Source organism: Oncorhynchus gorbuscha, linkage group LG14 (genome assembly GCF_021184085.1).
Source record: "Oncorhynchus gorbuscha isolate QuinsamMale2020 ecotype Even-year linkage group LG14, OgorEven_v1.0, whole genome shotgun sequence".
NCBI classification, from domain to species: domain Eukaryota; kingdom Metazoa; phylum Chordata; class Actinopteri; order Salmoniformes; family Salmonidae; genus Oncorhynchus; species Oncorhynchus gorbuscha.
In genome coordinates, this window is record NC_060186.1 from 6389349 (window position 1) to 6411711 (window position 22363).

Below are 22363 nucleotides of genomic sequence, written 5' to 3' on the forward strand. Positions count from 1 at the left end.
TCTCCTCCGTCCCTCTCTTCGCCCTCTATCCTGCTCTATCTCTCCCTCTCTTTACCTTGAAGAGTTGTACTCCGATGCAGGCGAACATGAACTGCAGCAGAGAGGTGACGATCACGATGTTTCCGATGGTTCGGATGGCCACGAACACACACTGGACCACATGCTGAGGAGAGAGAGAGGAGAGAGAGAGAGAGAGAGGGAGCTCGAGAGAGAAAGAGAGAGAGAGAGAGAGTGAAGGAGAGAGAGGGAGCTCGAGAGAGAAAGAGAGAGAGAGAGAGAGAGTGAAGGAGAGAGGGAGCGAAAGAGAGAGAGAGAGACAGACACAGGGCTCATGAGGTTATCATAGAATCGGTTGGTAGACTATTATCACTTGGTCTGGACTGGGTTGAAGCTAGAAGCTCTGGACGTGGATCACAAGAAGAAAGAGAACACTTCAGGTAAGTCATGGTGGAAAAGCTTTAGGGTTCACTGGTGAATCACTTCCCTGTTGCTGTTAAAGACAACAGCCAGCTAGGTGGAGAAGGGTGGTGAGATTCATTGGCCCTGTTGAGGTCATTGGCCCTGTTGATGGCTCCCAGGAGAGGAGAGGAGAGGAGAGGAGAGGAGAGGAGAGGAGAGGAGAGGAGAGGAGAGGAGAGGAAAAGAGAGGAGAGGAGAGGAGAGGAGAGGAAAGGAAAAGAGAGGAGAGGAGAGGAGAGGAGAGGAGAGGAGAGGAGAGGAGAGGGAGAGGAGAGGAGAGGAGAGGAGAGGAGAGGAGAGGAGAGGAGAGGAGAAGCGAGGAGAAGATAGGAGAAGAGAAGACAAGAGAGGAGAAGAGAAGACAAGAGAGGAGAAGAGAGGAGAGCCGAGAGGAGAAGAGAGGGAATCAGAGGAGAGGAGAAGAGAGGAGAAGAGAAGAGAGAAGAAGAGAGGAGAAGATAAGACAAGAGAGGAGAAGAGAAGACAAGAGAGGAGAAGACAAGAGAGGAGAAGAGAGGAGAGCCGAGAGGAGAAGAGAGGGAATCAGAGGAGAGGAGAAGAGAGGAGAAGAGAAGAGAGAAGAAGAGAGGAGAAGATAAGACAAGAGAGGAGAAGAGAGGAGGAGAGAAGAGAAGAGAAGAGAAGAGAGGAGAGGAGAGGAGAGGAGAGGAGAGGAGAGGAGAAGAGAAGAGAGGAGGAGAGAAGAGAAGAGAGGAGAAGAGAAGAGAGGAGAAGAGAAGAGAGGAGAGGAGAGGAGAGGAGAGGAGAGGAGAGGAGAGAGGAGAGAGGAGAGGAGAGAAGAGAAGAGAAGAGAAGAGAAGAGAGGAGAAGAGAAGAGAAGAAGAGAAGACAAGAGAGGAGAAGAGAGGAGGAGAGAAGAGAAGAGAGGAGAAGAGAAGAGAGAGGAGAGGAGAGGAGAGGAAAGGAAAGGAAAGGAGAAGAGAGGAAAGGAAAGGAAAGGAGAAGAGAGGAGGAGAGGAGATAACAGTGAGACTCACTTTGAGGCCCTTGGCCCTGTTGATAGCCCTCAGGGGCCGAAGCACTCTGAGAACACGAAGGATCTTCACCACGTTGATGGCACTGGACCTGAACAGACACAGATTAAGACCAGGTTATCGAGAGAGGTCAACTAGTAAACCATACATCCACTACAGACAGAGAGGTCAACTAGTAAACCATACATCAACTACAGACAGAGAGGTCAACTACTAAACCATACATCAACTACAGACAGAGAGGTCAACTACTAAACCATACATCAACTACAGACAGAGAGGTCAACTACTAAACCATACATCAACTACAGACAGAGAGGTCAACTACAGACAGAGCGGTCAACTAGTAAACCATACATCAACTACAGACAGAGAGGTCAACTACTAAACCATACATCAACTACAGACAGAGAGGTCAACTACTAAACCATACATCAACTACAGACAGAGAGGTCAACTAGTAAAGCATACATCAACTACAGACAGAGAGGTTAACTACAGACAGAGAAGTCAACTCCAGACAGAAACTGTATTTCTGTGTTCAATAGAACAGGAGTTTTGTAACCATCCCAGTAAAAAGAGCACCGCTAAATGAATGTCGATGAGAATTCCTTGGTGTGTTTGAACCATTGAAACTGTGGTAACGGTATAGAGAAGACCAACTCACTGTATTCCAGAGGAGATGAGAACTCACTGTATTCCAGAGGAGATGAGAACTCACTGTATTCCAGAGGAGATGAGAACTCACGGTATTCCAGAGGAAATGAGAACTCACTGTATTCCAGAGGAGATGAGAACTCACTGTATTCCAGAGGAGATGAGAACTCACTGTATTCCAGAGGAGATGAGAACTCACTGTATTCCAGAGGAGATGAGAACTCACTGTATTCCAGAGGAGATGAGCGACACGCTGACCACAACCAGATCCAGGATGTTGAAGTAGTTCCGACAGAACGAACCCTTGTGGATGAACGCCCCGTACGCTGTCATCTACGAGGTCATGAACCAGGAAGAGAAAACCCACAGGAAGCGTAAGACAAAAAAGATTGTGATGGATGACGACGAAGTGAATGTCTGCTCACGGGTTTGTTGTTCAATATGTCATGTTTTTCCAACACTTAAAACACTTCCAACACTTCACCTTCCAGAGCACAGTGTCCATTATGTGGTGTAGAGATGACTTAGAGAAGGAATGGAGGGAGGGAGGAGGGAGCACAGGGTCCATTATGTGGTGTAGAGATCACTTAGAGAAGGAATGGAGGGAGGGAGGGAGGGAGGGAGCACAGGGTCCATTATGTGGTGTAGAGATCACTTAGAGAAGGAATGGAGGGAGGGAGGGAGGGAGGGAGCACAGGGTCCATTATGTGGTGTAGAGATGACTTAGAGAAGGAATGGAGGGAGGGAGGGAGGGAGGGAGGGAGGGAGGGAGGGAGGGAGGGAGGGAGGGAGGGAGGGAGGGAGGGAGGGAGGGAGGGAGAGAGAGAGAGCACAGGGTCCATTATGTGGTGTAGAGATGACTTAGAGAAGGAATGGAGGGGAGGGAGGGAGGGAGGGAGGGGGAGGGAGGGAGAGAGAGAGAGAGCACAGGGTCCATTATGTGGTGTAGAGATGACTTAGAGAAGGAATGGAGGGAGGGAGGGAGGGAGGGAGGGAGGGAGGGAGGGAGGGAGGGAGGGAGGGAGGGAGGGAGGGAGGGAGGGAGGGAGGGAGGGAGGAGAGAGAGAGAGAGCACAGGGTCCATTATGTGGTGTAGAGATGACTTAGAGAAGGAATGGAGGGAGGGAGGGAGGGAGGGAGGGAGGGAGGAGGGAGGGAGGGAGGGAGGGAGGGAGAGGGGAGAGAGAGAGAGCACAGGGTCCATTATGTGGTGTAGAGATGACTTAGAGAAGGAATGGAGGGAGGGAGGGAGGGAGGGAGGGAGGGAGGGAGGGAGGGAGGGAGGGAGGGAGGGAGGGAGGGAGGGAGAGAGAGAGAGAGGGAGAGAGAGAGAGAGCACAGGGTCCATTATGTGGTGTAGAGATGACTTAGAGAAGGAATGGAGGGAGGGAGGGAGGGAGGGAGGGGGAGCACAGGGTCCATTATGTGGTGTAGAGATGACTTAGAGAAGGAATGGAGGGAGGGAGGGAGGGAGGGGCACAGGGTCCATTATGTGGTGTAGAGATGACTTAGAGAAGGAATGGAGGGAGGGAGGGAGGGAGGGAGCACAGGGTCCATTATGTGGTGTAGAGATGACTTAGAGAAGGAATGGATGGAGGGAGGGAGGGAGGGAGGGGAGATGGAGGGAGGGAGGGAGGGAGCACAGGGTCCATTATGTGGTGTAGAGATGACTTAGAGAAGGAATGGAGGGAGGGAGGGAGGGAGGGAGGGAGCACAGGGTCCATTATGTGGTGTAGAGATGACTTAGAGAAGGAATGGAGGGAGGGAGGGAGGGAGGGAGGGAGGGAGGGAGGGAGGGAGGGAGGGAGGGAGGGGGAGGGAGGGAGGGAGGGAGGGAGGGAGGGAGGGAGGGAGGGGGGGAGCACAGGGTCCATTATGTGGTGTAGAGATGACTTAGAGAAGGAATGGAGGGAGGGTGGGAGGGAGCACAGGGTCCATTATGTGGTGTAGAGATGACTTAGAGAAGGAATGGAGGGAGGGAGGGAGGGATGGAGGGAGGGAGGGAGGGAGCACAGGGTCCATTATGTGGTGTAGAGATGACTTAGAGAAGGAATGGAAGGTTACCTTCAGAATGATCTCCATGGTGAAGAGCCCAGTGAAGACGTGGTCTGCATAGCCTAATATCTGAGAAACAGTGATCACAATGCAGGTCAACACAATACATCACACGGTCGTACATCTCATAGAGGCTTCCATAAGCATCACAATATATGTCACAAATGGCACACTATTCCCTACACAGTGCACTACATTTGACCAGGGAGTGGTTGAACATAGTGCACTACTTAGGGAATAGGGTGCCATTTGGGATGAATACCTGTATAATAACATAGAAGCTATAATAATATAGAGAGAATGTAATTAAGTGGAAAAAGTGGTCACAATGCAGCGCGTGGTTCAGTGCCAGACATTAAGATTCATTAATCCACTTCAAGTTATCGAGTGGAGGGAAAGGATGGCCAGAGATCTAATGGTGTAGTCACACACACACACACACACACACACACACACACACACACACACACACACACACACACACACACACACACACACACACACACACACACACACACACACACACACACACACACACACACACACACACACACACACACACACACACACACACACACACACACACACACACACACACACACACCTCTAAAGGCTGTATGAGAGAGAGTATGGAAGCATGTACAGTGTGTGTGTGTACATGTGTCCGTGCCTCTGTGTGTGTGTGTGTGTGTGTGTGTAAGACACAAACACACACCTGGTTCCTGAAGGAGTCGTTCCGGACAGGGTCCTCTGCTGCCAGAGAGATACTGCTCAGTAGAATGAAGAACAGGATGAGGTTGGTGAAGATGTTGTGGTTCACCATCTTATGGCACAGAACCCTGAACCTGGGGAGAGGGAGGGAGGGAGGGAGGGAGGTAGGTAGGTAGGTAGGTAGGTAGGTAGGTAGGTAGGTAGGTAGGTAGGTAGGGAGGGAGGTAGGTAGGTAGGGAGGGAGGTAGGGAGGTACGGAGGGAGGGAGGGAGGGAGGGGAGGGAGGGAGGGAGGGAGGGAGGGAGGGAGGGAGGAGAGAGAGAGAGAGAGAGAGAGAGGTAGGGAGGGAGGGAGGGAGGGAGGTAGGTAGGTAGGGAGGGAGGGAGGTAGGTAGGTAGGTAAGGAGGGAGGGAGGGAGGGAGGGAGGTAGGTAGGGAGGGAGGGAGGTAGGTAGGGAGGGAGGCAGGGAGGGAGGATGGGAGGGAGGGACAGACAAAAAATAGTGACCAATAGATAGAGCCCTAATCCTATAGACAGACATTTAACAGACACTCTTATCCAGAGCAACTTACAGAAGCATACATTTTCATACTGGTCCCCTGTGGGAATTGAACCCACAACCCTGGCATGGCAAGTGCCATGCTCTACCAAGTGAGCCACACGGGACATCAGATATCAGACAGACAGACAGACAGACAGACAGACAGACAGACAGACAGACAGACAGACAGACAGACAGACAGACAGACAGACAGACAGACAGACAGACAGACAGACAGACAGACAGACAGACAGACATCAGACAGACATCAGACAGACATCAGACAGACATCAGACAGACATCAGACAGACATCAGACATCAGACAGACATCAGACATCAGACAGACATCAGACATCAGACAGACAGACAGACAGACAGACAGACAGACAGACAGACAGACAGACAGACAGACAGACAGACAGACAGACAGACAGACAGACAGACAGACAGACAGACAGACAGACAGACAGACAGACAGACAGACAGACATCAGACAGACATCAGACAGCAGACAGACATCAGACAGACATCAGACAGACATCAGACAGCAGACAGACATCAGACAGACATCAGACAGACATCAGACATCAGACAGACATCAGACAGACATCAGACAGACATCAGACAGACATCAGACAGACATCAGACAGATGGGGTGTGTGTTTAGGGACCCCTCTCATAGACTCTACCTGCTTCCCTCAGTATATTTGTGAGTGAGCTCTTACTTGTTGGTGTTGCTGAAGATGAAGAAAGCCCGGGCCTCAGGCATGGGAATAGCCTTCTCCTTCAGCTGAATGTCAGACAGGGGCCGAGGCCGGGGGCCCACAGGCATCTCAGGGTCCTCATCCTCTCCTACAAGGGCCACGCAGGAGAGAACGAGGGAGGACAGGGGGAGAGGAGGGAGAGAAAGTGTTAGAGATGAGGGACTTGTAAGGCAACAGTACAGACAAAACATCAACACACCCCCTCACACAACATTCTAACATCAACACCCCACACACCCCCTCACACAACATTCTAACATCAACACACCCCCTCACACAACATTCTAACTTCAACACCCCCTCACACAACATTCTAACATCAACACCCCCTCATACAACATTCTAACATCAACACCCCCACACACAACATTCTAACATCAACACCCCATACACCCCCTCACACAACATTCAACACCCCTCAAACAACATTCTAACATCAACACCCCATACACCCCCTCACACAACATTCTAACATCAATAGACTCCCTCACACAACATTCTAACATCAACACCCCCTCACATAACATTCTAACATCAACACACCCTACACCCCTCACACAACATTCTAACATCAACACCCCCTCACACAACATTCTAACATCAATACACCCCCTCACACAACATTCTAACATCAATACACCCTCACACACCATTCTAACATCAACACACCCTCATACAACATTCTAACATCAACACACCCTCACACAACATTCTAACATCAACACACCCTCACACAACATTCTAACATCAACACACCCTCACACAACATTCTAACATCAATAGACCCCCTCACACAACATTCTAACATCAACACCCCCTAACACAACATTCTAACATCAATAGACCCCTCACACAACATTCTAACATCAATACACCCCTCACACAACATTCTAACATCAATACACCCCCTCACACAACATTCTAACATCAATACACCCCCTCACACAACATTCTATCATCAACATCCCCTCACACAACATTCTAACATCAATACACCCCCTCACACAACATTCTATCATCAACATCCCCTCACACAACATTCTAACATCAATACACCCCCTCACACACCATTCTAACATCAATACACCCCTCACACAACATTCTAACATCAATACACCCCTCACACAACATTCTAACATCAATACACCCCCTCACACAACATTCTATCATCAATACACCCCCTCACACAACATTCTATCATCAACATCCCCTCACACAACATTCTAACATCAATACACCCCCTCACACAACATTCTATCATCAACATCCCCTCACACAACATTCTAACATCAATACATCCCCTCACACAACATTCTAACATCAATACACCCCCTCACACAACATTCTAACATCAATACACCCCCTCACACAACATTCTAACATCAATACACCCCCTCACACAACATTCTAACATCAATAGGGGCAAAGCACAGCAGACAAGAGAGAGAGAGAGAACCAGAACAAAGGTAATGCTGTGAATGTCCTGATTTGAGTGTGGAAGTCTCTTAATGGTTTGGTGTGATTTGGTTCTCTGCTCCTGCTTGTTGTCCGGTGTGGTTCAGCCCTTAGAAAGGTCCGGCTTACTTTTTATCACCGGTACAGTGGTACCGGGAAAATCATTAGCTGGATACGGGTTCTTCTCTTCATTCACATCTACCTGGTACTCATCAATGTTAATCTGTCAAAACACAGTAACACAGCGCCACATCAGACTCAATACGGACAGAACTAGAGACACTACTTTTAAAAGGAAACATCATGCCACCTGTTGAGAGGAGACATGTGTTTTCACAGATGAAGAATTAGACTGATACTAACTAAACCAAACATATTTTCTGTTGTTGAATCTGTAATGTGATGTATTGACTTGACTAGATAATATTAGATTACAACTTGGAGGACTGCTGTCTCCAGTCAGGAGGACAGGTATATCTAACGAGGACAGGTGTATCTAACGAGGACAGGTGTATCTACCGAGGACAGGTGAGTCTAACGAAGACAGGTGTATCTAATGAGGACAGGTGCATCTAACGAGGACAGGTGCGTCTCACGAGAACAGGTGTGTTTAATGAAAATAGGTATATCTAATGAGGACAGGTGTATCTAACGAGGACAGATGAATCTAATGAGAACAGGTGTGTTTAACGAGGACAGGTATGTCTAACGAGGACAGGTGATTCTAACGAGGACAGGTGTGTCTAATGAGGACAGGTAATTCTAACGAGGATAGGTGCATCTAATGAGGACATTTGCATCTAACGAGGACAGGTGAGTCTAATGAGGACAGGTACATCTAATGAGGACAGGTATGTCTAACGAGGACAGGTGTATCTAACGAGGACAGGTGTGTCTAATGAGAACAGGTGTCTCTAACGAGGACAGGTAGGTCTAATGAGGACATGTGCATCTAACGAGAACAGGTGTGTCTAACGAGGACAGGTGTGTCTAATGCGGACAGGTGTTTCTAACGAGGACAGGTGTGTCTAACGAGAATAGGTGTGTCTAATGCGGACAGGTGTGTCTAACGAGAACAGGTGTGTCTAACGAGAACAGGTGTGTCTAATGCGGACAGGTGTATCTAATGCGGACAGGTATGTCTAACGAGAACAGGTGTGTCTAACGAGAACAGGTGTGTCTAATGCGGACAGGTGTGTCTAATGAGAACAAGTGTGTCTAACGAGAACAGGTGTGTCTAACGAGAACAGGTGTGTCTAATGCGGACAGGTGAGTCCAACGAGGACAGGTGTGTCTAATGAGGACAGGTGTATCTAACGAGGATAGGTGCATCTAACGAGGACAGCTAAGTCTAATGAGAACAGGTGCTCTAATGAGGACACGTCTGTCTAACGAGGACAGGTGCATCTAACGATGGCAGGTGCATCTAACGAGGACAGGTGTGTCTAATGAGGACAGGTGCATCTAACGAGGGCAGGTGAATCTAACGAGGACAGGTGCGTCTAACGAGGACAGGTATGTCTAACGAGGACAGGTGCGTCTAACGAGGACAGGTGTGTCTAACGAGGACATGTGTGTCTAACGAGGACATGTGCGTCTAACGAGGACAGGTGTGTCTAACGAGGACAGGTGTATCTAACGAGGACAGGTGTGTCTGAGACATACCTTGGTGGCATTGGTTGTCTCTCCGTCTGAGGTGATGGACTTCAGCTCAATCTTCTCCTCCTTCTTCTCTTCTACCTCGATCATCGGGGGCTTTTCGTTGACATGGCGCTTCTCCGGACTGGCCGTTCTGTGTCAGAATGGAGCCAAACCACTCAGGCATATACACACTTGAATGGATGTGGATGCACGTACACACACACACACACACACACACACACACACACACACACACACACACACACACACACACACACACACACACACACACACACACACACACACACACACACACACACACACACACACACACACACACACACACACACACACACACACACACACACACACACACATCATGCAAATTACCTGGCCAGCTTCTTCCTCTCCTTCTCCTCCTCCTCCTCCTTCTGTGCTGACGTCAGACTCTCAGCATCAGCCAGGTTGTCCACGGCGATGGCCAAGAAGACATTCAGGAGGATATCTGGTCAGGGAGGTGGAGTCAAGGAAGTGGAGTACGGCTTCAGAGAGCAAACAACGAAGTGTCAATTGTCAGCTGACCTCTCACAATGTAGAACAACATACCTGGGTGACATGACTGAGTGATGAGTTGAGTGGACAACAAACAATCAACCCTGATACTTGAGTAGCCTGGAATCCAAACTGAATATCACTCTGTTTCACCCGATATGGTTTGGATTCCAGGCTACTCCTAGTCATTGAGGAAACATCTGAGATACCTTACCGGTGGTATGACAATGAACTGGGTAGACAGGCGAACAATCATCCTGCTAATGGTTCTGGATTAAAAGCATCATGTCCTTTGTCAGGGTGAAAGGCCCTACACACATCTGACCTGTTCTTTACAAGGATACAGTTTCCACAGATGAACAGGATGATGAAGTAGATACAGACCAGCATCCCTGGGAAGGACGCCCCTCCGTAGGCCATGATGCCGTCATACATCACTGAGTTCCAGTCCTCACCTGTCAGGATCTGAGAACACAGGAACAGATGAAGGAGCAAAACTATAGACAACAACTATTCACCATAGACAATAACTATTCACCATAGACAATAACTATTCACCATAGACAACAACTCTTCACCATAGACAACAACTATTCACCATAGACAACAACTATTCACCATAGACAACAACTATTCACCATAGACAACAACTATTCACCATAGACAATAACTATTCACCATAGACAACAACTATTCACCATAGACAACAACTCTTCACCATAGACGATAACTATTCACCATAGACAACAACTCTTCACCATAGACAACAACTCTTCACCATAGACAACAAGAAAGTTACAGATACTCAAATGACTGGACCTTGAGAACAGAGTAGAGTAGAGTATAATAGAGTACAATACAGTAGAGTATAGTATAATAGAGTACAGTAGAATACAGTATAATATATTACAGTAGACTAGACTACAGTATAACAGAGTACAGTACAGTAGAGTATAGTATAACAGAGTACAGTAGACTAGACTACAGTATAACAGAGTACAGTACAGTAGAGTATAGTATAACAGAGTACAGTAGACTAGACTACAGTATAATAGAGTACAATACAGTAGAGTATAGTATAACAGAGTACAGTAGACTAGACCCAATCTGTAAGTCGCTCTGGATAAGAGCGTCTGCTAAATGACTTAAATGTAAATGTTAAATGTAGACTACAGTATAACAGAGTACAGTAGACTAGACTACAGTATAATATAGTACAGTAGAGTATAGTATAATAGGGTACAGTAGACTAGACTACAGTATAATATAGTACAGTACAGTAGAGTATAGTATAATAGGGTACAGTAGACTAGACTACAGTATAACATAGTACAGTAGAGTATAGTATAATAGGGTACAGTAGACTAGACTACAGTATAATATAGTACAGTAGAGTATAGTATAATAGGGTACAGTAGACTAGACTACAGTATAATAGAGTACAGTACAGTAGAGTATAGTATAATAGGGTACAGTAGACTAGACTACAGTATAACAGAGTACAGTAGACTAGACTACAGTATAATATAGTACAGTACAGTAGAGTATAGTATAATAGGGTACAGTAGACTAGACTACAGTATAATATAGTACAGTACAGTAGAGTATAGTATAATAGGGTACAGTAGACTAGACTACAGTATAATATAGTACAGTAGAGTATAGTATAATAGGGTACAGTAGACTAGACTACAGTATAATAGAGTACAGTACAGTAGAGTATAGTATAATAGGGTACAGTAGACTAGACTACAGTATAACAGAGTACAGTAGACTAGACTACAGTATAATATAGTACAGTACAGTAGAGTATAGTATAATAGGGTACAGTAGACTAGACTACAGTATAATAGAGTACAGTACAGTAGAGTATAGTATAATAGGGTACAGTAGACTAGACTACAGTATAACAGAGTACAGTAGACTAGACTACAGTATAACAGAGTACAGTAGACTAGACTACAGTATAATAGAGTACAGTACAGTAGAGTATAGTATAATAGGGTACAGTAGACTAGACTACAGTATAATAGAGTACAGTAGAGTATAGTATAATAGAGTACAGTAGACTAGACTACAGTATAATAGAGTACAGTACAATAGAATACAGTAGAATATAGTACAGTAGACTACAGTAGAATATAGTCCAGTAGACTAGACTACAGTATAATAGAGTACAGTACAATAGAATACAGTAGAATATAGTACAGTAGACTACAGTAGAATATAGTACAGTAGACAACAGTATAATAGAGTACAGTAGACTACAGTATAACATAGTACAGTAGACTACAGTATCATAGAGTACAGTAGACTAGACTAGACTGTAATCATTCTCCCTTCTCTCGCTACCTGAAAGACGGTGAGCAGCGACTGGGGGAAGTTGTCGAAGGTTGACCGGCGCGTCTCGTCGAAGTTGAACTTGCCTCCGAAGAGCTGCATGCCGAGCAGGCTGAAGATGATGATGAAGAGGAAGAGTAGCAGTAACAGGGAGGCGATGGAGCGAACAGAGTTAAGCAGCGATGCCACCAGGTTACTCAGAGAGTTCCAATACCTGAGAAAAAGAGAGAATGGAGAGAGAGAGAGAGGAGAGAGAGGAAGAGAGAGAGAGAGAGAGAGAGAGAGAGAGAGAGAGAGAGAGAGAGAGAGAGAGAGAGAGAGAGAGAGAGAAGGGAGAGAGAGAGAGAGAGAGGAAGGAGAGAGAGAGAGAGAGAGAGAGAGAGAGAGAGAGAGAGAGAGAGAGAGAGAGAGAGAGAGAGAGAGAGAGAGAGAGAGGAAGGGAGAGAGAGAGAGAGAGAGAGAGAGAGAGAGAGAGAGAGAGAGAGAGAGAGAGAGAGAGAGAGAGAGAGAGAGAGAGAGAGAGGAGATAGAGGGAGGGAGAGAGAGAGAGAGAGAGAGAGAGAGAGAGAGAGAGAGAGAGAGAGAGAGAGCGAGAGAGGAAGGGAGAGAGAGAGGAAGGGAAGAGAGAGAGAGAGAGAGAGAGAGAGAGAGAGAGAGAGAGAGAGAGAGAGAGAGAGAGAGAGAGAGAGAGAGAGAGAGAGAGAGAGAGAGCGAGGAGAGGGAGAGAGGGGAAGGGAGAGAGAGAGAGAGAGGAAGAGAGAGAGAGAGGGAGAGAGAGAGCGAGAGAGAGAGAGAGAGGGAGATAGAGAGAGAGGGAGAGGGAGAAGGAGATAGAGAGAGAGGGAGAGAGAGATAGAAACAGAGTTGGAGTCAGCATCCGAACTACAATACCCAAGACACCACAGGGCAATGACCACTCTGGCACTCAACCCACAGAGCTGTCACAGTTACTACTGTTGACTACAGTACCCAGGAGGCAGCAGGTGAGAGAAAGGGCTATCGCACTGGATTGTGGTCCTGTCTGTAGACCGTTTTGTCCTGTGCCATGTTATTAAAGGACCAGTGCTTCTATTTCCCCTGTGACAAACTAGTCTGTGGGAGCTTCCCTCGTACCTGGCGTCACTGAGTGTCTAGTGACAGAGCACTTCCTGTGAGACCTGAGGCAGCACTGAACCAAGGCACCAGCTAACTTCAATTCCGCTTCAATGAGTGAACATGACCACGTAAAAACATGTGGTACTAGTGTTGGTCTAGTACTGGTGTAGTACTGGTGTAGTACTGGTGTAGTACTGGTGTAGTACTGGTGTAGTACTGTATTAGACTGAGTATTGGTGTACTGTTGGTCTAGTACTGGTGTAGTACTGTATTAGACTGAGTGTTGGTGTAGTACTGTATTAGACTGAGTGTTGGTGTAGTACTGTATTCGACTGAGAGGAGAGACCTAGACAGTGACTAGAGAGGAGAGACCTAGACAGTGACTAGAGAGGAGAGACCAGACAGTGACTAGAGAGGAGAGACCAGACAGTGACTAGAGAGGAGAGACCAGACAGTGATTAGAGAGGAGAGACCAGACAGTGACTAGAGAGTAGAGACCAGACAGTGACTAGAGAGAAGAGACCAGACAGTGACTAGAGAGGAGAGACCTAGACAGTGACTAGAGAGGAGACACCAGACAGTGACTAGAGAGGAGAGACCTAGACAGTGACTAGAGAGAAGAGACCAGACAGTGATTAGAGAGGAGAGACCAGACAGTGACTAGAGGAGAGACCAGACAGTGACTAGAGGAGAGACCAGACAGTGACTAGAGAGGAGAGACCAGACAGTGACTAGAGAGGAGAGACCAGAGAGTGACTAGAGAGGAAAGACCAGACAGTGACTAACTAGAGAGGAGAGACCAGACAGTGACTAGAGAGGAGAGACCAGACAGTGACTAGAGGAGAGACCAGACAGTGACTAGAGAGGAGAGACCAGACAGTGACTAGAAAGGAGAGACCAGACAGTGACTAGAGAGGAGAGACCAGACAGTGACTAGAGGAGAGACCAGACAATGACTAGAGAGGAGAGACCAGACAGTGACTAGAGAGGAGAGACCAGACAGTGACTAGAAAGGAGAGACCAGACAGTGACTAGAGGAGAGACCAGACAGTGACTAGAGGAGAGACCAGACAGTGACTAGAAAGGAGAGACCAGACAGTGACTAGAGGAGAGACCAGACAGTGACTAGAGAGGAGAGACCAGACAGTGACTAGAGAGGAGAGACCAGACAGTGACTAGAGAGGAGAGACCAGACAGTGACTAGAGGAGAGACCAGACAGTGACTAGAGAGGAGAGACCAGACAGTGACTAGAGAAGAGACCAGACAGTGACTAGAGAGGAGAGACCAGACAGTGACTAGAGGAGAGACCAGACAGTGACTAGAGAGAAGAGACCAGACAGTGACTAGAGAGGAGAGACCAGACAGTGACTAGAGAGGAGAGACCAGACAGTGACTAGAGAGGAGAGACCAGACAGTGATGAGAGAGGAGGGACCAGACAGTGACTAGAGAGAAGAGACCAGACAGTGATTAGAGAGGAGAGACCAGACAGTGACTAGAGGAGAGACCAGACAGTGACTAGAGAAGAGACCAGACAGTGACTAGAGAGGAGAGACCAGACAGTGACTAGAGAGGAGAGACCAGACAGTGACTAGAGGAGAGACCAGACAGTGACTAGAGAGGAGAGACCAGACAGTGATGAGAGAGGAGGGACCAGACAGTGACTAGAGAGAAGAGACCTAGACAGTGACTAGAGAGGAGAGACCAGACAGTGAGTAGAGGAGAGACCAGACAGTGACTAGAGAAGAGACCAGACAGTGACTAGAGAGGAGAGACCAGACAGTGACTAGAGGAGAGACCAGACAGTGACTAGAGAGAAGAGACCAGTCAGTGACTAGAGAGGAGAGACCAGACAGTGACTAGAGAGGAGAGACCAGACAGTGACTAGAGAGGAGAGACCAGACAGTGACTAGAGGAGAGACCAGACAGTGACTAGAGAAGAGACCAGACAGTGACTAGAGAGAAGAGACCAGACCGTGATGAGAAGAGACCAGACAGTGACTAGAGAGGAGAGACCAGACAGTGACTAGAGAGAAGAGACCAGACAGTGACTAGAGAGGAGAGACCAGACAGTGACTAGAGAGGAGGTACCAGACAGTGACTAGAGAGAAGAGACCAGATAATGACTTGAGAGAAGATACCAGACAGTGACTAGAGAGGAGAGACCAGACAGTGACTAGAGAGGAGAGACCAGACAGTGACTAGAGAGGAGAGACCAGACAGTGACTAGAGAGGAGAGACCAGACAGTGACTAGAGAGAAGAGACCAGATAGTGACTTGAGAGAAGAGACCAGACAGTGACTAGAGAGGAGAGACCAGACCGTGATGAGAAAGAAGAGACCAGACAGTGACTAGAGAGGAGAGACCAGACCGTGATGAGAAAGAAGATACCAGACAGTGACTAGAGAGAAGAGACCAGACAGTGACTAGAGAGGAGAGACCAGACAGTGATGAGAAAGAAGAGACCAGACAGTGACTAGAGAGGAGAGACCAGACAGTGATGAGAAGAGACCAGACAGTGACTAGAGAGGAGAGACCAGACAGTGACTAGAGATGAGAGACCAGACAGTGACTAGAGAGAAGAGACCAGACAGTGACTAGAGAGAAGAGACCAGATAATGACTTGAGAGAAGATACCAGACAGTGACTAGAGATGAGAGACCAGACAGTGACTAGAGAGGAGAGACCAGACGGTGACTAGAGAGAAGAGACCAGACAGTGATGAGAAGAGACCATTGATTTGATAAAATAGCATGTCATATATCACTTAGTCCATAGTAAAGAAACAACACAGGGTGGGGCTCACATGTATAGGAAAACTAGGAATGCACACATGAACACAAACACACCTGTCCTCTGATAACACACAAACATACAATAATAATAATAATATATGCCATTTAGCAGACGCTTTTATCCAAAGCGACTTACAGTCATGTGTGCATACATTCTACGTATGGGTGGTCCCGGGGATCGAACCCACTACCCTGGCGTTACAAGCGCCATGCTCTACCAATACAAACACAGGCCCAGGCCGATAGTATTGAAGTTCTCGACGTTCAAGGACATGGTAGCGGTTCTGCAAAGAGCCAATAACTTGAGGGGAACGTACATCTCTCTCAACAAAGATGATCCTGAAGCTGTGCTCCAGAGGAGAATATAACTGATACTGGGCATGAAAGCTGCCAGAGCGCTTGGGGATATTGCTTATATCCGATATGAAAGGCTCAATGTCCACCCTCCCTCCCAAAAGCCTGGAAGGGATTAGAGAGCCAAGCCTATGGGTTCGTAGCTTCAACCCCGCAGCGCACACACACACACACACACACACACACACACACACACACACACACACACACACACACACACACACACACACACACACACACACACACACACACACACACACACACACACACACACACACACACACACACACACACACACACACACACACACACACACACACACACCAATTGATTAATGGACTGCTAAATGTGCTTTAGCAGTCCAAAAATAAAAATTTTTTTTTTTATCTTGCTTTGTTTATTCTTGTCCATATGATGTCTATCTCTGAGAAGCTGCCCAGGAAAGGGCTGAGACCATGTTAATGTATGTAGCTTTAGAAATAAGGTTCACTAAATCAATAACGTGCTGATATCAGATAACATTCATATATTAGCAATTTCTGAGACTCACTTAGATAATTCATTGGAGGATTTAAACTCAGCAAAAAAATAATCGTCCTCTCACTGTCAACTGCCTTTATTTTCAGCCAACTTAACATGTGTAAATATTTGTATGAACATAACAAGATTCAACAACTGAGACATAAACTGAACAAGTTCCACAGACATGTGACTAACAGAAATGGAATAATGTGTCCCTGAACAAAGGGGGGGTCAAAATGATAAGTAACAGTCAGTATCTGGTGTGGCCACCAGCTGCATTAAGTACTGCAGTGCATCTCCTCCTCATGGACTGCATCAGATTTGCCAGTTCTTGCTGTGAGATGTTACCCCACTCTTCCACCAAGCCACCTGCAAGTTCCCAGGCATTTCTGGGGGGAATGTTCCTAGCCCTCACACTCCGATCCAACCGGTCCCAGACGTACTGAATGGGATTGAGATCCGGGCACTTCGCTGGCCATGGCAGATCACTGACATTCCTGTCTTGCAGGAAATCACTCACAGAACGAGCAGTATGGCTGGTGGCATTGTCATGCTGGAGGGTCATGTCAGGATGAGCCTGCAGGACGGGTACCACATGAGGGAGGAGGATGTCTACCCTGTAACGCACAGCGTTGAGATTGTCTGCAATGACAACAAGCTCAGTCCGATGATGCTGTGATACACCGCCCCAGACCATGACGGACCCTCCACCTCCAAATCGATCCCACTCCAGAGTACAGGCCTCGGTGTAACGCTCATTCCTTCTGCGATAAACGCGAATCCGACCATCACCCCTGGTCAGACAAAACCACGACTCGTCAGTGAAGAGCACTTTTTGCCAGTCTTGTCTGTTCCAGCACGGTGGGTTTGTGCCCATAGGCAAAGTTGTTGCCGGTGATGTCTGGTGAGCACCTGCCTTACAACAGGCCTACAAGCCCTCAGTTCAGCCTCTCTCAGCCTATTGAGGACAGTCTGAGCACTGATGGAGGGTTGTGCGTTCTGAGTGAAACTCGGGCAGTTGTTGTTGCCATCCTGTACCTGTCCCGCAGGTGTGATGTTCGGATGTACTGATCCTGTGTAGGTGTTGTTACACGTGGTCTGCCACTGTGAGGACGATCAGCTGTCCGTCCTGTCTCCCTGTAGCACTGTCTTGGGCGTCTCACAGTACGGACATTGCAATTCATTGCCGTGGCCACATCTGCATTCCTCACGCCTCCTTGCAGCATGCCTAAAGAATGTTCACGCAGATGAGCAGGGACCCTGAGCATCTTTCCTTTGGTGTTTTTCAGAGTCAGTAGAAAGGCCTCTTTAGTGTCCTAAGTTTTCATAACTGTGACCTTAATTGCCTACCGTCTGTAAGCTGTTAGGGTCTTAACAACCGTTCCACAGGTGCATGAACAGTCTGAGCACTGATGGAGGGTTGTGCGTTCTGAGTGAAACTCGGGCCGTTGTTGTTGCCATCCTGTACCTGTATCGCAGGTGTGATGTTCGGTGTCTTAACAACCGTTCCACAGGTGCATGTTCATTAATTGTTTATGGTTCATTGAACAAGCAGGGAAACACTTTACAATGAAGATCTGGGAAGTTATTTGGATTTTTACGATCTATGAAAGACAGCGCCCTGAAAAAGGGTCATTTCTGTTTTTGCTGAGTTTGGCAGAGTAGCAATACAAGGACGTAACATCTATAGAAGAGACAGGGATACTTATGGGGGAGGTGTTGCTATTATACAGCACCAGTCAAAAGCTTGGACACACCAACTCATTCAAAGGTTTTACTTTTTTTTTTTTTTTACATTGTAGAATAATAGTGAAGATTTAAAAACTATGAAATAACACATATGATAAAAATAAAAATAATAATATATATATATACAGGGGATTAGAAATGATGCAGACAATTACATAGATGGAAGCTACAATCTATCTGATCTACCCCCTAAACAAAGGTTCCTACAGCTGGGCCTAAAACAGTGTATAAGAGACCATACAAACGTGTGTGGAAGATGTTTAAAATACGTGTTGGTCTGATGTGCTGATTAACGAGCATCCAGACGCTGCACTTTGTGAAATTGCTTCTTTCCGATAATTGATAAGCACGTACCTGTTCAATTGACAGTTAGAACTCCATGGATTGATGAGGAATTGAAAAACTGTATGGTTGAAATGAGATAATATGTCTGTCTGCACATCTGACTGGCCGCAAATTGAGAAATGATGTGACTAAACTCAACTCAAAGAAGAAAGTGTATTACGAAGCCCAGATCAATGATCTAAAGAATGAAAGTTTTATGGGCAGAAAGACCAATTCAACTCCATCTTTCATGGAATCAGATGGCTTATTCATCCCAAAACCATTTGATGTTGCCAATTATTTATATGATTAGTTGGCAAACTAACTTAAGCAGAAAATGTCAACAACGAACAGTGAGCCATCATACTCAATCCTTTAAAAATAATAATAATAATGAAAGAAAAACATTTGTAAGTTTGAATTTTGTAAAGTTAGTGTGCGACAGCTGGAAAGATGATTGTTATCAATCAATAGTGACAAACCTCCTGATATTGACAACTTAGATGGAAGGATACTGAGGGGAGACAACCACATATCACAGGCATATAAAGTAAAATAAATTCTCAATAACGTAGCTATCAGTAGAGTTGGGGGGGGGGGGGGGGGGGGGGGTCAAGTGCAAGTGCTGGTTAAGTTTTTTTGAGGTGAGGAGGAGGATCATTTAAGATACTGTGTGAAGAGGTAGGGTTTCAGATGTTTTCAGAAGATGGGCAGAGACTCTGCTGTTCTAGCATCAGGGGGAAGCTGGTTCCACCACTGGGTTGCCAGGACAGAGAAGAGCTTGGACTGGGCTGATAGAGACAGAGGGTACATGATAGACTGCAGCAGCTGTACAGGACAGAGAAGAGCTTGGTCTGGGCTGATAGAGACAGAGGGTACATGATAGACTGTAGCAGCTGTACAGGACAGAGAAGAGCTTGGTCTGGGCTGATAGAGACAGAGGGTACATGATAGACTGCAGCAGCTGTACAGGACAGAGAAGAGCTTGGTCTGGGCTGATAGAGACAGAGGGTACATGATAGACTGTAGCAGCTGTACAGGACAGAGAAGAGCTTGGTCTGGGCTGATAGAGACAGAGGGTACATGATAGACTGCAGCAGCTGTACAGGACAGAGAAGAGCTTGGTCTGGGCTGATAGAGACAGAGGGTACATGATAGACTGTAGCAGCTGTACAGGACATAGAAGAGCTTGGACTGGGCTGATAGAGACAGAGGGTACATGATAGACTGCAGCAGCTGTACAGGACAGTGAAGAGCTTGGACTGGACTGAGAGGGAGCTGCCCTCCCGTAGGGGTGACAGGACATAGAAGAGCTTGGACTGGACTGAGAGGGAGCTGAGGACATAGAAGAGCTTGGACTGGACTGAGAGGGAGCTACCCTCCCGTAGGGGTGACAGGACATAGAAGAGCTTGGACTGGACTGAGAGGGAGCTGCCCTCCCGTAGGGGTGACAGGACATAGAAGAGCTTGGACTGGACTGAGAGGGAGCTGCCCTCCCGTAGGGGTGACAGGACATAGAAGAGCTTGGACTGGACTGAGAGGGAGCTGCCCTCCCGTAGGGGTGACAGGACATAGAAGAGCTTGGACTGGACTGAGAGGGAGCTGCCCTCCCGTAGGGGTGACAGGACAGAGAAGAACTTGGACTGGACTGAGAGGGAGCTGCCCTCCCGTAGGGGTGACAGGACATAGAAGAGCTTGGACTGGACTGAGAGGGAGCTGCCCTCCCGTAGGGGTGGGAGGACCAAGAGACCTGAGGTGGCAGAACGGAGTGTTCGGGTTGGAGTGTAGGGTTTGATCAGAGCCTGAAGGTAGGGAGGGGCAGTTCCTCTTACTGTTCCATAGATAAACACCAGGGTCTTGTAGTGGATGCGAGCTTCGACTGGAAGCCAGTAGAGTGTGTGCAGGAGTGGGGTGAGTTGAGAGAACTTGGGACGGTTGAAAGCCAGGAGTGGCTGTAGCATTCTGGATAAGTTGCAGGGTTTGATAGCACAAACAGGGAGCCCAGCCCACAGCGAGTTGCAGTAGTCTAGACGGGAAAGGACATGTGCCTGGATTAGGACCTGCGCCGCTTCCTGTGTGAGATAGAGTCGTACTCTACTGATGTTGTAGAGAATGAACCTGCAGGAACAGGTCACTGCTTTGATGTTTACATAGAACAACAAGGTGTTGTCCAGGGCCACGCCAAGGTTCTTTGCACTCTGGGAGGGTGACACTGTGGAGTTGTCAACCGTGATGGAGATGTCTTTGAGCGGGCAGGTCGTCCACAGGAGGAAGAGCAGCAGAGGTTGAGCTTTAGGTGGTGGGCTCACATCCCAGTTGAGGAATCAGCCAGGTAACCAGAAATGTGTGTTGCCACCTGGGTGTCAGAAGCCGGGAAGGAGAAAAGTTGTCTGCATAGCAATGATAGGAGAGACCATGTGAGGATATGATGGAGCCGAGTGACTTGGTGTATAGAGAGAAGAGGGTCTAGAACCGAGCCCTGGGGGACACCAGTAGTGAGAGTACGTGGTGCAAACACAGATCCTCTCCACGTCGCGTGGTAGGAGCGGCCTGCCAGACAGGATGCAGTGTGTACAGAGCCTGAGACAACCAGCCCTGAGAGGGTGGAGAGGAGGATCTGATAGAGCCTGAGACACCCAGCCCTGAGAGGGTGGAGAGGAGGATCTGATAGAGCCTGAGACACCCAGCCCTGAGAGGGTGGAGAGGAGGATCTGATAGAGCCTGAGACACCCAGCCCTGAGAGGGTGGAGAGGAGGATCTGATAGAGCCTGAGACACCCAGCCCTGAGAGGGTGGAGAGGAGGATCTGATAGAGCCTGAGACACCCAGCCCTGAGAGGGTGGAGAGGAGGATCTGATAGAGCCTGAGACACCCAGCCCTGAGAGGGTGGAGAGGAGGATCTGATAGAGCCTGAGACACCCAGCCCTGAGAGGGTGGAGAGGAGGATCTGATAGAGCCTGAGACACCCAGCCCTGAGAGGGTGGAGAGGAGGATCTGATAGAGCCTGAGACACCCAGCCCTGAGAGGGTGGAGAGGAGGATCTGATAGAGCCTGAGACACCCAGCCCTGAGAGGGTGGAGAGGAGCATCTGATAGAGCCTGAGACACCCAGCCCTGAGAGGGTGGAGAGGAGGATCTGATAGAGCCTGAGACACCCAGCCCTGAGAGGGTGGAGAGGAGGATCTGATAGAGCCTGAGACACCCAGCCCTGAGAGGGTGGAGAGGAGGATCTGATAGAGCCTGAGACACCCAGCCCTGAGAGGGTGGAGAGGAGGATCTGATAGAGCCTGAGACACCCAGCCCTGAGAGGGTGGAGAGGGGATCTGATAGAGCCTGAGACACCCAGCCCTGAGAGG

General features: G+C 47.9%; 1 protein-coding gene across 1 annotated transcript in view; it reads right to left on the reverse strand.

Moving 5' to 3' along the window:
* The window catches only part of LOC123995860 (voltage-dependent L-type calcium channel subunit alpha-1C-like), a 657732-nt gene that overhangs the window by 34321 nt on the left and 601048 nt on the right, over positions 1 to 22363 (reverse strand). Inside the window, 11 exon segments of the mRNA XM_046299539.1 lie at positions 56 to 163; positions 1458 to 1545; positions 2338 to 2444; positions 4176 to 4235; positions 4882 to 5011; positions 6145 to 6271; positions 7768 to 7861; positions 9304 to 9430; positions 9670 to 9784; positions 10176 to 10296; positions 12184 to 12385. Coding sequence (XP_046155495.1) covers positions 56 to 163; positions 1458 to 1545; positions 2338 to 2444; positions 4176 to 4235; positions 4882 to 5011; positions 6145 to 6271; positions 7768 to 7861; positions 9304 to 9430; positions 9670 to 9784; positions 10176 to 10296; positions 12184 to 12385 — 1279 coding nt within the window.